Here is a 17262-nt window from a genome sequence, read left to right on the forward strand (position 1 = left end):
GCTATAATATAATTATTTAATATTATAATTCAAGCTCTATATAGATTTTCAAGGATGATTCATTCAGTGATCTTTCGAAATTTTTTTAACGATCTCTCATTTTCTACAGGAGACCTCGAAATTCCATAGCGCTTAAAGGTTCCATGTCATATAAAAAAGCCTTCACAAAGTAGAACTCCGATACATAGACGTCGGAGCCGGAGAAATAAATTGTAATTTGAAGGTCATGATCCAACGGGTAATTCGTTGTCAGGTAGGAGAGTCAAGCGTGCGTTGACCTATCGTGTGACTTCCAACAATATAATCTTAATACCAATGATGAAGTCAAACGCGAATTTACGTACAGCGATTCTGCACATGTCCAACCGTGTATGCCGAAATGAATTTGCACTTTTGCGATGCATGCAAAAGCCTTCGTCCGAAACCAGTCGTTACTCTTCATACGAATTACTTAAATTGAGCAAAGTGCAGGCGCAAAAAATGGAATACCTAGTAAAGCGAAAATTATAGGTTTATTAAGATTGATGCGAATATAATTATACGGTCTTAAATTAGTGTCCGAAGTTTTTTCATCTACTTCTTCACGTGTCGGGAAAATTTAATTTACTTTAATTTAATAAAAAAGTAATTAATTTTATTATACTTTGTGCATTTGCTAACTTTGACATAAATTAGAAATTGTTAGTATTTTATTTTAGGAAACCGTATCAAAAAAATTAAAAATTAATTAAATTTGATTAGCAAGATTAATTAGAGAATTATGCTAGTTAATAATTGGATTTTGTTATAAATAACTGTTTTGTTATTTCATAAAGAAATAGTGTGGACATCTAGAGATGAAGGAAGGAACTAAATTTTACGTCTGTGGATAAGAGACCATCGACACAAGATTACTTTATCCTATTTTTTTTTTTGTTAGTAATAAAATATGTCATCTATCAGATTAATTATATTTTTGTTTTAATTACTTAACAACATTTTTATTCTAATTAAGCATTTTAATTTATTTCATGCGTGTTGATAAATTATTTATGCAAACCAAAATATTTTACTGTTTTAAAACAGTAAATTTTAATTCTCTAAATGTATAAAATTAGCAAATAATTATTCTTTGCTAAATAATTAATTTATCCGCTTTCATACAAGAAATTGGACCAATTAGAGAATTAATTCTGCATAAATCGCTATTCTATTAAGTTCTATTAACGAATCTAATTCTATAAGCGAAGAAGAGTGGCTGTTTTCTCTAAATTAATTCAGTTATCAGATTCATTTAATATATTCAATTTTCGTGCATTGATTTATTACATAAATAACTATTAATTCATATTATATATCTACTAACATTCAACTTTGAAAGTAAATAAAGTTTATTAGCGAATTGACAATTCGTTGTTGTCATCTCTTCGTAACATTCTTGATTTCAAAAGAATTTTGGACAATATTGCGATTTGAAAGACGGGATGCGAAAATCCCGCGCGAATAATTACATTTATTAATTACATTTATTTATTTATCAATTTTACAGTGTAACAGTGTATAGGATACGCTGAATATAGAATAATCTTTTTTTTTATCGTTTACTAATTAAGACGATTAGTGTGTAAGTGACTCCGTCGGAACATACATATATATTATAGCACTTGTGTGACTTGTATTGGTCGCGATTAAAAATTCGAACGTTTGCGGGTCGAACTTATCTCGTAGTTCGTGGATTGAGTTCGCGCGACATTAAAATAGATTCACGTTATCGAACTGAACCTCAAACTGAATTTTATCGAGCCGGCCGCATTATCGAGTCACTTCCCAAATCGAACTTTGTCGAGAAAAATAATTAGAACAAAATTGTAGGAATGCTCGTGACAGCACAATTTTGATACAAGTTTAAATGTTTGCAAGGAGACTCGGCTTGAAACGCAGCTCAAAGCTCAGTTCAATAATGTAAACTCAGATTTACATTTACTTTCGTTCGCGTTGTATAAGAATAGATCTGATATTAAATATCTCGTAACGAAATAAATTATTGTAAGGCGTTAGTTCCTTTGTTTTTACTCCTATGATACTCGATGCAGATGAGGCCACAATTACTGTTTCCGCGTGTGCATCCACCGCACACTCGTACGTCTGCTTGTGTATGTATGCTGTGTACGTGTATATGTGTGTATACGTGTTTCTGTTTAACTTTTGCACATTATCAATCTGCGTCCCGCACTAAATCTTGAGCAAGTTTAAAATTCAATCGAGCTAAACTGTCGCAAACATTAATAAACAGTAGATCCTTTGCTCGACATTCAGCGCGCGACGAAACTTTGATTTTAAGGCTCATTATCAGTTCGATAATGCGATGTGTTGGGTATGTATGTGTTTGTTTCTTTTTTTCTGCCGTTTTTCTTTTTTTTCACTAAAACTCTTAACGTGTTAGTGCAAGAAATGCTTGTCAGCGTTATGTGTGTGTATGTTTGTGTAAGTATGTGCGCGATTCATACGGGACAATGACAGATCCTCACGACGATGCGCGCCCGTTTCTCTCGGCGAGCGAGAAAAAGTGAGAGAAAGACTGAGAAGAGAAAAGAGCCATCGCCGAACGGAAAATTAAAATCATATTGTTTATCCTATTCTTCTTCGACTAACGACACGCATGCACGCATATAACTTTCAATTGCTATCACATTATGCACGCGTGCAGAAAATTAATGAATTTTTTAAATAAAAGATCCGCGCTTGCTGATTCTTCGAACGTCAAATAATTTTCGTCGATAACTCAAATCCAATTATTGATTTTCTTTCGAAAACATTGTACATACGAAAAATCGGTAGATCGTTTTTTATTGAAAACACGAGGGTCCACAAATTAATAGTGGATACTATAATATGGATGTTCTAATATTATACTATTGTATAGCATATAAGTACGAGAGATTTATGGCATCATACAGAGAGGGAAAGAGAGAGAACAATGACGGTGTTCGGGTCGGGTAGGTTTATGTCGCTGTGTGCCGTGTATTTGTGTGTGTGTGTCATGTTAGAATGTTGTATTTTTCGCGAGTGCGAATCGAAAAGAAATAATATATATGTAGAAATATATATTTCTATATCGATTTTAGCTCTTCGTAAGAATATATATATATATATAATATTTATAGGACTCTCTCCGCACGCTTGCGCGCGTACCTCTATCATTTAGCAACATGTAGAGTAACATTTAGAGTAACAGATAGTAACATAACGAGAGCACGTGGAACGCTTAGGCTTTATCCATCATCCTAATCGACACGTTCGCATTAACGACCATTTTATTACGATTTGATTTCTCTTCATCGGACTGCTTACGTATTTCTTCTCTTTTTTTCTCTCTCCGATTCTTATTTTTTTTTTCGCTCTTAAATATCCTGACGTGATGATCGAGCAAATCATCTCGAACACGGGTACATGTCAGTGTTCTCTTTATAGCACACGTAGAACGAAATAACGAACAGGCTAATATCACTACGACTACGAAGATAGAAACGACCCTCGCGTTCTTTTGCGCCGCCCTCCTTTTTGAACGATCAATCGGTAACTGTAAAATCATTATGCTGACCCAGTCGAGAAATTCATCAGAGAATTCTCGAGCTTTGTTACTCCTCTGTAAAAAAAAAATCGAAAATTTTGTCGGTTGTCCGTAATAAAAACTCTTACGAGCGCCGCTGGTGCTCTTCTTTTTATTTGCAATTTTTATTATATTTCTCCGCAATCTCATCTTTTATGGCTCTATAAAATGTTTTATTGTTTGCGTGCAACATCTATCCTCATTTTAAAACCGGCTAGGTATCATGGTGGGTTCGGTATCATGGTAGAATCCGTCTCGAGGATTAGATATAAATCTCTAATCAAATTTTGATCAGCATAATGATTTCACGAATCTCGCATCGGAAATCCATCCTGTTTCCCGTCCTATCCCTCTCTTCGCTTCTCCCCATCGAGCCTGTTGTCATTTTAATCGTCGTAAAATCGCGCGCTTTACATCAGCTTCAACTTAGCACACTCGGGGCAGATGATGTCCTCGCCGTCGGTGATAAAACCACGTCCGACGAGCGAGGCTTTGCAACCCGCGCAGATGAAGCAATCATTATGCCAGTGCCTGTCCTCAAACGAGATGAAGCGAGTGCCGCCGATGCCTGGAAATGAATTATCGAGTTTGCATAAAATTCGATTAATTTTAACTCTTATAAAAAAAGCTGTGTGCTCGGTTGTTTGAAATCTGCAGGAAATTCCGGCGAAAACAATTTGCCTAACAATTTTAATGCGCGTATATTTTTTGAAGAATCGATTATCATCATCGATCAATGAACAGACATGCATATCTATTCATCGATTAATTATTGTCGAAATATCGAGCATTCTCGCATTTAAATTCTTGTAGATTGAATCTAGAATTGTAGATTGTTGAAATATGCGCATAAGATTGATACGTACCAGTAATTGGCCTCGAGCAAGCAGTACACCTCTTGGCGAAAAGCTCGCCAAAGCAATCGGCACAGTACGGTTTGTCGTCGCGCGACGTGAATCGTTGTCCCGCTAGGGAGTTGTTGCAGTTGCTGCAGGTAAAGCAGTCTCTGTGCCACGGCTCGTTCTTGTATGTCACACCCCCGCTAGTGATGATCTGCAACAAACAGTTCTTAGTTTATTAGATAACCGCTCAGTGATTATTTCACAAATTTATTCAATTGAAATGGTCTTTATCTGTCTTGCGACGAGATCTTTTAATTTGCTTATTATAGTCAATAAAACTTTTTGCGTCACGCGCAATAAACGTACGCGAGACGAGATGCGGAGTAGTTGTTGATATAATAAAAGGAGTGACCCACCTTGTTGCACTTAACACACCGGGTGGCGAACTTGTCCTCGTAACATGCGGCGCAGTAAATCTCCTGCTCGCGCGGGATGAAGCTTTTCGTGCCGATCGGATTCCTGCAGACCACGCAGCAGAAGCACTTCTCGTGCCATTGTCTGGTCTTATATTCCATCTTCTTAGTACCTGAAACATGCAAATAGTAAAATGATGTAAAGTAGTGTATAAAGAACTCCACTTATGATAATGTATGTTTCGAAACTAAATGTTTAATTCACATTTAAACAAATTTGTCTACGTGGGAGAAAGAAAAGGAAATCTGAATTGACATGACTTTATTGAAATTTCAATTGATATTCAAATACTTTCATAAAAATGCGATTCTCGCTCTTAGTCGTTTTACAGGACTAAAATCACAAAAAAATTATTGTAAAAAATGCAAAACAAAGTTTCAAATAAGTATACTGTCTAGACAAACGAATCGCGTGCGGGATGCATTGCTGCAAGTTTGCAATCGCGTGCACGCTTGCCGTGCGCGCGTTACGTCTGAAAGCTTCTCGAAACGGAATATATTTTTCATGAATTTCTTTGCGAGCTTTTCTATTGGACACTCGCTCATAAGACGCGAATTAGATCGATTCGCGGAACTTCCTTCATCGTTACGAGTCTCGTTCGACATTCCGTTTGGTTTCCGTGTTGATAGTTCATTTTCGCGATCCGCAATTAGCACATGCACAGATGCAAACAGTCTCATGGGAACAGGAACAGCCGGACGAAATTAATCGCACTGCGGTCTTGTGATTTTGATTGGCAAACCGCGTGATTACAAACTACGATAAATCGGGAAACTTAAATTATCTAAATAGTATGTAATATGATTTTCAAAAAAAGTCTAGGAACAAAAATGTCTATTTAATCAAATGTGATCAAATAATTACAAAAATAATTTAATGGAGATAATAATTTTTTTAAAATTAAAGATTTATTAAACTCAACGTTATATTTGTTTTCCATAATTATTCTATCAAGATGATTCTATTTGTATCTTTGTCATTGAATCCTTAATGCTTTAGTCTTCGGTATACATAATACGATTCAGTGTTAATTAAGTCATACGCGAAAATAAAAGTGTCGCTAAGTAACGTGAACGCTCAAAATCAGAATTAGTCACATGGTGATATCTTTAGAGCTGTTTGTCCCGCTTGTCCGCCGCGAAATTACTGTAATCTGGAGTCAGAAATGAGACGGTCTCGGTTACTTATTGTTTTCATTAAGATTAGGAACATTATGCGAGGAACGTGACGTGACGTAACGTGACGTGACGTAATTCATTCTGTCTAACAGATGAATATTGTCGGCTCGTTATCATGGTCACGTTTTGACGTGCGATTTGAGAAATGATGTACCAATTACGCTGAGAAATGGTAAGATAACGCCGAAAAGAGATCGTTGACTAGAAAACGGAAAGGTATTGTTCCTGTTAATGTCTTGCAAATTGCTTAAAACTGAAACTTTTATACCAGCTTGATTTAATGTAACATTAATTACCGTAGCATGTTATTTTGTACACGAAATAACTACGAAATCTAAGATTTTTTTTCCGAACTTTTTAGAAATACTTAAAAGTTTATATTCAAAATTTTTGTATATAAAAATTGCTCTAAAAATTCTCGCGGATAAAGATCTAGCTCTGCTTATTTATATTATAAATTTGATTATACATTATATATCCCTTATTTATTGTACATATTACGTAATTTAATTTTTTTTTTACATTTAATACATATTTTTTTTAAGATTCTTGGACGTAATGCACAAATCATGTTACAAATATAGAATCCATTTCATTGTTACACAACGGATCAAATTTATTCACGGACTGTTTGCAATGTAGAGGTTTGCCTTGTCTCTTTTTGTGCGTTTTTTTATTTTTCCTGTCGTGCCGAAGAAGACAACAAGATGGATTAATAACACGTCTCTCTATTTCGAAAGGTGATCTAAGGCCTGGCAAACGACACACTTAAATGTGACATTAAGTATGATAACGCGTCTTATGAATCATCAGCTGGATCCTAAATGTTTACGACGGAAGATCACGTCTGAAGGATGACAGTCCCGGTAATTAAAAGGCTTGTTCCATTAAAAATGGTCAAGTTCTTGTTCTTTTTGCAAAACATACATATTGTCGAACATAACACGTCATATATTGAAACGCGACTGAGTCGAAATAAATACTAAGTCTTCAATGCATTTAACGTATTTGATGAATGCTCAAGAATTGCACTCGTATTATCATATATCGACATAAATATCGATAATCATCTCCATTGTCATCGATGTAGATATTGATTACTACGCGATATGCGTATCTGCTTATACCTAGTAGCTCATTAATTATCGCGGATCAACTTGTTAAATTATTCATATTTATTATGTCGAACAGGTAATCCATTCGAATTTTTCAACTGCAACATCGCCAACCATTAACAGTTAATTATTCAGTCGTTAATTAATTACATCATTAAGTTATTAAACGACTAATTACTTAGATTGCACATTTGGTGCATTAATATTATAATGATCTCGTAATGCAAAATTAATTGGATTGAATTGAAACAATTTATTATAGTGGAGTTTACTGTGCAGTATCTATACGTTAAAGATAAAACGTATATACAACTTTCTATACAATTTACATTTCTATTTTTAATGTTTTTTTTTGTATGTTTAATCATAAATAAATGTTTATAATTTTTATTTTTGACTTACAACTTTTGATACGCCCTGAAATGCGTTTATTTCATGTTTTGATGCAATATGATGCGCTCCTCGGAGCGCACTAAAAATGGACATTCTTCTCCGATGCCCGCGTATCTTTCGTATACGATACACCGCCTTGTGGACCATTATGACTCAAGTGGAGATTCGTGACGTCACATCAGCCAGGCAATACCTCCGTATATGTATAAAGCTGATGGTCCAAGGCCGATGTGGTAATCTTTCGCGCGTCGCGTTAATCCGTGAATTATTCGCGCTATGAACGTTACGCTCATATTAAAAATTGGATATTTGCATAAAATTACATATCAACGCGATATAAAATATTTTTCAGCAAACACCGTATAAAATGTCGTTTTACGTATTAGCTCATCGTTATTTAAATATTTTAGGATTAAGATAAAAAATGTTTCAAAATCAGTCATTGATATGTCTTAGTCAATTAAGTAGAGAGATTAAATCCCTAATCGATTGAATAAAAATGTACCTACTAAAAGTTGGTCAAGGAATCTGCCGCTATAATAGAGTACTTATACTTTTAAGTAGTATAAATGCAATTAAATCTACAGATGTTTAGTGCAATATTTACCGTGTTTCAAATTAACGCAATCTTCTTGACGCAACATTACACGTGTTAACGCGTGGCACCATCCTTCAACCGTGTGCAATTACACACCGTTGACGGATGGAGAGATGCGCTTTAAAACCTACTTACGAAGCGTCATTCACGCTTTTAAATGACCTGTTCAGTTCGTCACGGTAATAAAAACATCTTTTCCTGCCAGCGTGACGAGGGAGATTTTTTTGATTGCCAATTATTTTTAATAATATCTATTTGCAATATCGCAATTTTTTAATACGGATTATAACAGGACTTTCCGCCGCGTTCTTTAACTACGGTTTCTTTGATAATAGCGTATTCATCACAGCTTATTCATTCCTTCCTCGATGAGTAACAAATTCAACAGTGGCACCGTCTATTTTCGCATCCGCGGACGCCGCCATTAATTATCGTTATTCCTTTTCTGGCGCTCGCGTGATCGTCAACGAGATCGTTCGGATGCATTTTACGATTATCACTCGTCATATTGGTAACGCGCTCTCGTAGGCCGACTATCCGGAAGCCGCTTTCTCTGCGTCAAGTCTAAATATAATCCGACGAGAAGCAGAGGCTAATGGCTCCTAAAATTTCCTGACCCAGGGCAAACCCTGTTCGCCAAGCGCATGGAAATCGACCACCACGTTGTAAATTGCTTATCTCACGCTCGCGGATTTGTTTATAATTAAAAATTTACTTCCGTTTTATCTTCGGCTCTGACGCACATTCTTAGTTCTAAAATGTAACTTTCGATAAATTAATGATTTCAATCGGTAAACACATATTCGTATTTTTTATACGAACGAATAACATCTCGGGACATCGGTCTTTGTCATTTGATTAATTAGTCGAGCAGTAATTCATAAATTAATATACAGCCGTACGCACAAATTCAATGTCGAATATTTACATTTTTATGTAAATGAGGTGCGATCTTTGTGTCGGAGATCACGGACTTACGGAAGAGATCGTAACTCGATACGTTTGGATATGTCATACTGATTGATATTCAAAAATGAACAATGTACCGATGTACGATCTGCCGTTACGTAATAATGATATCATTGATATTAATACATCACTATCGATATCGAAATCCTTAGTTGAACGAAGTCACGTTTTCAGTAATATGCAGTTTCGATCATTTCGCGCGTGTAACTGTATCACTTGCTTTTTTCCCATCGATTCATCTGTGCACTGATGTTTTTTCACCACTTCAGCAATAAGATGTGTACGAGACAGTACAAAGTTGCATAATTATCTCCCAAAACACTAAATAATGCGCGTTCAAAGGTCTGACGAGGCGATTGAAACGAGGCGATTGCATAAATTTTTCCATTACAAATTAAACGCGTCGTCGTCAATATACATATCTTTTTCATCATCAAAGCAAATTCCAAGATTGTTTGATGTTTCACAATGGTTTAATCATCGCCGACGTTTGATTACATATTCGCAAATTATGGTGTATCAAGAACAAGCGCGTGAAATACTTACGTAATTGAAAAAATATAACATTAGTAAATTTATTTTTTATTTAATACTATATACCGAATAACTAAATGAGCTCGGATAATTGTATATTTCCTTTTAATTATTTATCAATTAAAAATTAATTACACATGTTTCTTTGAAATTTGATTCACACAATAAAACCGCAATAAAGCATAAATGCAGTTCAATATTTTTAACTACATCGTACACGTGCTGACTGCTTCGACGTTTATGATGTCGTGAGTCACGTTTGCAATAAAATCAATCATAGATACGCGAGCATAGATACAGTCCTCGTCCAAAACAATTTATATACAATGTTCAATGTTTTTTTGCATTTCTTTCTTGCGATCTATCAATCAATTTTGAGTTACTTCATTATTGAGTTGTTTATTAAATTAAAGATGATCAAAAATTTACAAATTTTATGTAATGACGCTAAATAACAAAAATTATTAGTTTTTAATTAATAAAGTTTAATTTGAGTTTACAGAAGCGCAATAAAATGCATTAATGAGAGAAAAAATATAGAAAAAAAAGAATATCTTGTATTTTTCTGACTATCAGCGTAATTCATTTTAATCTAATCACGTAATTACTCATATTTATTATTGAAACGCGCACTTACGCAATATTGCAGTGCAGTAAGGTATTGTGTAAATATAAACGTTTCCATAAAAGAAAAGTTAAATGCAAATTAATCGAATATCATCATGATTTAACTATTTGCTTCATGATCGTGTCTTATACAATATTTCGCGTTTGCACCTGAGCAGCGGCCCGTTAAACGATAATGCAATTTAGATCCGATTACAATTAATATTTAACGTAATTGCAATTTTCTCTTGTACATCTGAATTTCATCTAATAATTAGACTTATCTACATCAAATATCGATGCGGCATAAAATTTGAACGGTGATTTAATAAGTACGGCAAATTAAACTAGCATCATTATTGATTTTACGCCTGCCTGCTAAATGATCTTCACAAAGAGACAAAAGTAATTATTTAGACGTACAAAGCGATCAAAGGAGTCTATTCATTTTCGCGAGACCTATTATGCTTATCGAATTAAATTATCTTCCCCTAACTGTTTTTCAAGATTAACTCGGACTCACGCATCGAGCTCGTTCGTTTCGAAAAATGGAAGCTATTTTTACAGATGATTCCCGCGTGCCTATCGCTGATGATACTATTGAGTGGCTGATTTGAATAACCATATTTGCGTGTCACACTCGCGTTTGTGCCACGTGATTAAATTAAAAGAATAGAGACGTGTAATGCAGCATTCTGCGTCGCATAACCGTGATTTTTTTTTTTCGATTTTTCTGTCCGCTGCGATTCCGTGCAAATATTTGTTCGGCTTAAGCGCAACCATGCAAACCCACACGCAGACGTGCACGCGGAGGAGATACTCGCTGGTAATCTTCCGCGCGGGTATTATCATCGCCGATAACGAGAATGGGGACCGATAATTACAGAACAAACGCATTAGCGTCGGGGTAAACTAAATCTTGCGTGAAAGTCGAGCGAACGCCTCGCATCAGGCGCATCGATCCGATGCCGGTTCGTTTGGGAACTAAGACTTTGCATCAGGTGGCAATTAGCGAAGTTAATCGAATCCATTGTACACAATCAAACAGCCACACGCGTGTTTGTGCTTCCTGATAAGGTCACGCTCGAGGCCTTTCTTCTCTTTCTTTTTCTCTCTTTCTCCGCTAAGCCAATATCGACTACGTTCGACTTTCTGGCAGCTTTTACTACCAGCTGGTTCTTTCGGCGTTAAATAGACCTTGAACGCAAGGCGGAATCCATCGCCCCCGCCTTGCATTCATTTTGCAATGTGTGTACACAGAGACAGATAAAAGACTCTGTGACCTTTAAGTAAATCCTATCAGGTGCATTAACGTGGACATTTTTTTATGTGTATCTTCGTTATATTCTTTTTTAATTTTGATATTTGGTCGACATGTTTAGTCAAATGTGACTTTTGATTTTCCATTTTTTTAACGTTAAACGTAATTTTTGTCAGTCGAATAAGAATTATTAGATTTGCGAGTATTTCACATGTGGTTAATATATCCCGATAAATATTCAACGACACTTATATATCTGCAGCAGTTTGCGACCGCATCACGGCAATATATTATATGAATACTGCAGTACATTGAACGACGTCCGTAATATAAAACCGCTTTCATTTCCGGCGAAGTTCTTAAAAATTACTAGCATGCTGCTACCATAACGACGAAACAAGTTGACGTCTCGCGTGTTTTTCAAATCGATCGACACAAAAAATTTATTATTTTACCTAAAAAGTCGTCCTAATTTCTTTCCGCCATTTTTCCCCATCAATGCAAATTCGGTGCAAAAATGTATATCAAATATGGTCCTGATATTTATATTACTTTGATTATAATATTAATGAATATTAATTTTACGGCGCTGCGTTATATAAATTACACTTGAGACAGATCAGTGCGATCGTCACCTGGATCTGCTTTTTTTGGGTCCCCGAGCAGGCAATCCTTGCCCAAACAGCATCTAAACTTAGGGTCGCCCTCCATGGGGAACATGCTGAAGATCGCGACGTCTTCATCCTTCTCTTTCGCCCGTCTGATTCTCTCCTCGCCCACCGTCTTCGTTTGCAGGTGCAGCTTGCTCGACAGTCGCTCACTTAACGCGTCGGTGGCCATATTTCCTCTCGCAATTGAATTTCTCTCTCTCAAATCGTTATGCAAACAAACACGTGCATCCACCGGCCGCCGCGAAGTTTACACGAACTTTCAGAACAGCAACAGAACTTTTGCACGTCTCTTTACTCGGCTCTTTGCGACGAACGTAATTGCATCTGATTTGCGATCATGATCAACGATCTGGAAATAAACCTACGCGAAATATTCGCGAATATAATTTCTGATTATTTTTAATCGAAATAGTTAAGCGGAAGCGGACTGTTTGACCACATGTCAAATTTTGATTCGACAAGCCTCAATATTTCCAAGTCTAAATATTTCGTAGATGAAATGTATTAATGAAGGCGCGAAATAAGTGGTGTGAAAAGAGAGGAGAGAGAAATCGTGGAGAACTGGACGTGCGATTGAGCCGAGGTCTTGCGAGTTACTGAAGACTGAAGGCAGACCGCTCTTCGGCTCTCGTTGGAGTCACCGTTGCGAGCAGGCGCAACGTGTGTTACCGTGTGATAACTTGGCCGCTATATAACCAACGAGAGAGGCATTCTACCATCCCTGGTTATGACCGCGGATTATATCTGGAAGCACGCCTCCAGATTTCGACCGTGAAGCCGCGCTGATCAAAGACGCACTGTAGAAACATCCAATTTAGTATCCGACCAATCCGCCTTTTCAGCCAAGAAAAATTAACATAACCAGAAAGTTAAACGGCGTAAAGTATCTATAGAATAATTCTATATGTGTATATATGTGTATATATATAATATAATAATTTTAGTATTAGTTATAAATTAATGAAAAAAATAATTAAAAAATTCTTTATTATATATCGTTTCAATATAGTCAAGTTTATCAGAGCAAAGTGATAAATATAATAACTGAATATCTCTAACGCAGTGGTGACTAATGCCATATCGCGCATTTCATTTTTAATTAGGATGTTTCTATCGCAGTCACGTTGCATGTAGTTTCTTATGGATTCCACATATTACGAACTTCGATTATCGATCGAATTATATTCGTTTGACGCAACACGTTTCCATATACGGAATTGCGCAGAACCCCGACCTCAATTTTAACGATAGGTCTCTACCTAATTTGGAATCAATTTTTTTTACAACAAACATATTACACGACTTTAACAGTTTTCGAATTCTAAACGATTGAATATGATAAAATTTTTTCACGAATTAAGTTTTTAATATCAAAGAGATTCAAATTAAAGGTCTCTATTGAATCTCATCTTAAAAAAAATAAATTCACTTTTTTAACATTCATTTATACGTGATTTTCAGCTTTTATCATTCCAATTAACATGAAAAAAGCTATATAAGATATATTTATGTTAGCAATTCTTGCATTTAAAAATTACTGGATAATTAATGATTTGTAATTTTTTTAGTTAGTAGTTTTCTGTAATATTTCACCTGTGGTTTTGTATACAAGCTTTTTTAAATGATAATCTCTTCGGTCAGCATTGACACAGGAAATGTGGCAAAAACATAAATGCCGAGAATAATCTGGGAAATCTTAAAGCGCGAACAGATGGTATGTTCGTAGTATCACGAATTCGACTCAAATTTAACAAGATTAATATGTAGCTCGCGAAATGTTGAGTCCCGTATACGGACACACGCTGGTACCAAATCATTTGCGCCGACGATTCCTCGATTGGCTCACGTCAGCTAATCCTTTTTATCTGTCAGAAGTGAAATTGGGATTCGCTCCGACTCCCACGCCGTCTGACCTTCCATGTGTCACGCGAATTATTCCTAACGAGCGGTTACGGGGCGAGAATAGCGCGAGGTGGATCTTGATGAAGAATATATTCGTCTGTTGTTGAAATGCAGCTTCTTCTTTTTTAACGTCGAATTATATTGGGGAGAAATGATTAACTGCGATAGTTCTACGAATCAGAATGCGTTTTAAAACTCGAACATAATTACCTCGCCAGGCGAGAGCTTCCGTCGCCTACACACGTATCGATTCAATTGTCTATCATTAATCATTGCGGACGGAAAAGTGCTTGCGTTCAAGAACGCTGACTTCGAAATTGTTCTACGAAGGGATTCCATTTCAGGAGATGTCGGACAAGATCTCTAAGAGCGCGAGACACGTAGACGCAATTTAATCAAGATGTTTATGCAAAAATAATTTAATGCTATTAGAGAGCTGGCGAATTAGGCGTAGAAATGACGTACTCAAAGTCTTAAAACGGCTGACAATAATTGGCCCGTGTCTGGAGTCGGAGCCTTGACTCCGTTACCTTAATAAAGAAACGCCGAATGCAAGATCTATCGCTTCTGTCTTTCTCCGTTGCTCGCTCGCGCTCATACCCGACGCCATGAATCATTGTCGGGGAACGATTCGCCAGTGATCGATCAAGAACAGGTGTTAAGACAGTCATAAGTGGCAATCACTGGAAGATTTGTTTTTAACCCGATCTTTCATTGTTTGTCATAACTGACAATATTCCGCATTTGTCTCACTTCAAATTCTTCTCACGTTCATTTGCGTTTCGTGATGTAATTGGCGATGTAGTCATCCAGTGAAAAGACAAGAATAGATGATAGTCTTAAACGTCTAAAGCGCTTATCGTTTACGTTATGTATATCGATCAAGTTGATGGCTACACGTCACATTGCGTATTTATTTTTATATTCGCATTTATTCTCGCGTTACCGATTTTACCGGAATTATTCAAACTCGTTCGATCTTAACAACGTGTCCTCAATTTTACGATGCAAAAAACTATAGAGACTACTAGTATGAAATCTATAATCATTTTCAGAAATATAGATACATGTTCCTATTTTCGTATTTTTGCTTAAAAATTTTTTATGCAAATTATGATTATAATATAAGCATATAAGGTATCAATGTAGATAAAAAAATTTCTTTTTCAGAAATATTTAAATTTTATATCTAATTTATTCAAAGTTTCACTTTTAATGGTTTTTTAAGGAGGTCGAATAACAATGATAATATTGTATTTTTCTGTTTGTGCATACTATGAACAGCTATAAAGAGCTGCAATATCTTCAGACATAAATAAATCATGAAGCGTGTTTACATTTAAAAGAACTAACTCAAGTCCCGTGACATTTTAAAGACACCTTTTATCGTGAGGAATGTTGACTTACAATTAGCAATGTTAAGAATTACGTACCGGCACGGAAGATATCGCCGCATGCATCGCAACGGGTGGCGAATTGGGCATCATAGCAGTTGCTGCAGTAGATCTTGTCCACTTTGCTACCAAACTGTTTGTCCACCAAGGACACTTTACATTTGGTGCAGAAGAAGCAAGCCTCATGCCAATGTTTATCCTTGTACGACAGATCCTGAAATTCAACATTCAACCGCGTTAGCTCTTCACGTTTTCTTTTTCTTCCCATTTTTTTTTCTCTTCGACTAATATTTCTCTTCGATTTTTATTTTAACTCTTCTCTGCAATTATTTGAAAGGATTATTTTGCAATTATTTCATCAAACGTATTTGAATAAATTACTGCTTTGTTTCTAGATATGTAAAAATAATTACTGAGACACTTTCAAATATATTTCTTTCAACAGATAAAGACTCGGGTCATAAAAAAGTTTTTAAATTTCAACAACTTACAAAAATTCCTTTTAGAATCACGATTAACAGTTTATAAAATCGTATACTGCAGAAGGATTTAATTAACTTTTTTTTAAAACACTATCATATGCGGTATATCTAAATAAAGTTTATTTCTCGAAACCGTTGCGGATGCGCTACGATTGCAAGAATTATTAATCACGTGGATTACATAATTCGCGTGGTGACGATGGTTGTGAGGAAAATAACTCACTTCTATGCTCACATTGCCGCTACAGGTCGACAATTTTTATGCGTAGGAGTGAACGAAATATTACAATAACTGCGGCGATCGCGCGCGCACGCGAGAGCGGAAATCAGTGCTCGGAGCCAATATACGGGTAGCCGGCACCTGCATCATCGTTTCTATTTCTAGAAGTGAGTAAGTCAACGCCCATACCTCTCTATCTATTGACACCTGGTCTCGTAATCATTCAACGGTTACTAATTGCGTCTTTAGGCTATGCGATGGACAACGGAGTAATTTATGGTTCGCGTATACATCGCGAAATGTATAATCTAAGCTGAGGAATGTTAAAAAGAATAATTTTGTGAGCGAACTTAATTCTCTAATCTTAATCCTTTTTATTCCTGTAATTTGTCACCATAATATTAACATGTGAATCGTGATTTTTCTACATTTAGAACTTTAGAAAAGTTTAGATAATTTTTTTTAACAAATAAAGACCCGAGTCTAAATACAATCTACGCATAAAATATTTTTGGTATAACAGAGATATAATAATAAAAATATTTTTTATGTAATAGAATTACCTTAGATTCGATGCCGATGATTTTGCTACACTGCTCGCAGCTATTAGCGAAAACGCTCTCGTAACACTTAATGCAGTAGGGATGCTCGTCCCTGAGGACATAGCGCTGTCCTGTTAGGGATTCGTCGCACTGCCAGCAACAGAAGTGACCGCTGTGCCATTCCTTGTTCATCGCCTTTGTGAATTCACCACTGAAAATCAACTGCAACGCGAATACCAAGCATTTAGAATACATGACACGTTCGTACAAAGTCGTCTCGATAATGTTACTTCAATCTATTGTTCAATGATTTTGAATCAAATTTAATTCTAATTTAATGCTCTTCAAACTCTGGAATTATAAGAAGCTATCAAAACTCATATTGTGCTAAAAAATTTACTTTTGTTGTATAAAATATGACATTACTTCAGAGAATAAAAATCACATCCACACATTTATAATATTACAAAAAGTTATTGAAATAGTGAACAT

At 35.8% G+C, this 17262-nt stretch overlaps 1 protein-coding gene across 15 annotated transcripts in view; it reads right to left on the bottom strand.

The window, feature by feature from the left end:
* Positions 1-1255: 1255 nt before the first annotated feature.
* Positions 1256-17262, bottom strand: part of Lmpt (Limpet) — a 104314-nt gene continuing 88307 nt past the window's right edge. For 12 of the 15 annotated variants that reach the window (XM_012360507.2, XM_012360506.2, XM_012360504.2 and 9 more), the window contains 5 exons: positions 16792-16992; positions 15566-15740; positions 4848-5017; positions 4456-4642; positions 1256-4157 (listed from right to left, as the gene is read on the bottom strand). In XM_012360507.2, coding sequence (XP_012215930.2) covers positions 4000-4157; positions 4456-4642; positions 4848-5017; positions 15566-15740; positions 16792-16992 — 891 coding nt within the window. In that variant the 3' untranslated portion in view covers positions 1256-3999. Of the gene's footprint in view, positions 4158-4455; positions 4643-4847; positions 5018-12194; positions 12825-15565; positions 15741-16791; positions 16993-17262 lie in introns of those variants that run through there. The other 3 variants (XM_012360510.2, XM_012360509.2, XM_012360512.2) reach the window with 2 other exon arrangements.

This window comes from Linepithema humile, chromosome 7, assembly GCF_040581485.1.
Source record: "Linepithema humile isolate Giens D197 chromosome 7, Lhum_UNIL_v1.0, whole genome shotgun sequence".
NCBI classification, from domain to species: domain Eukaryota; kingdom Metazoa; phylum Arthropoda; class Insecta; order Hymenoptera; family Formicidae; genus Linepithema; species Linepithema humile.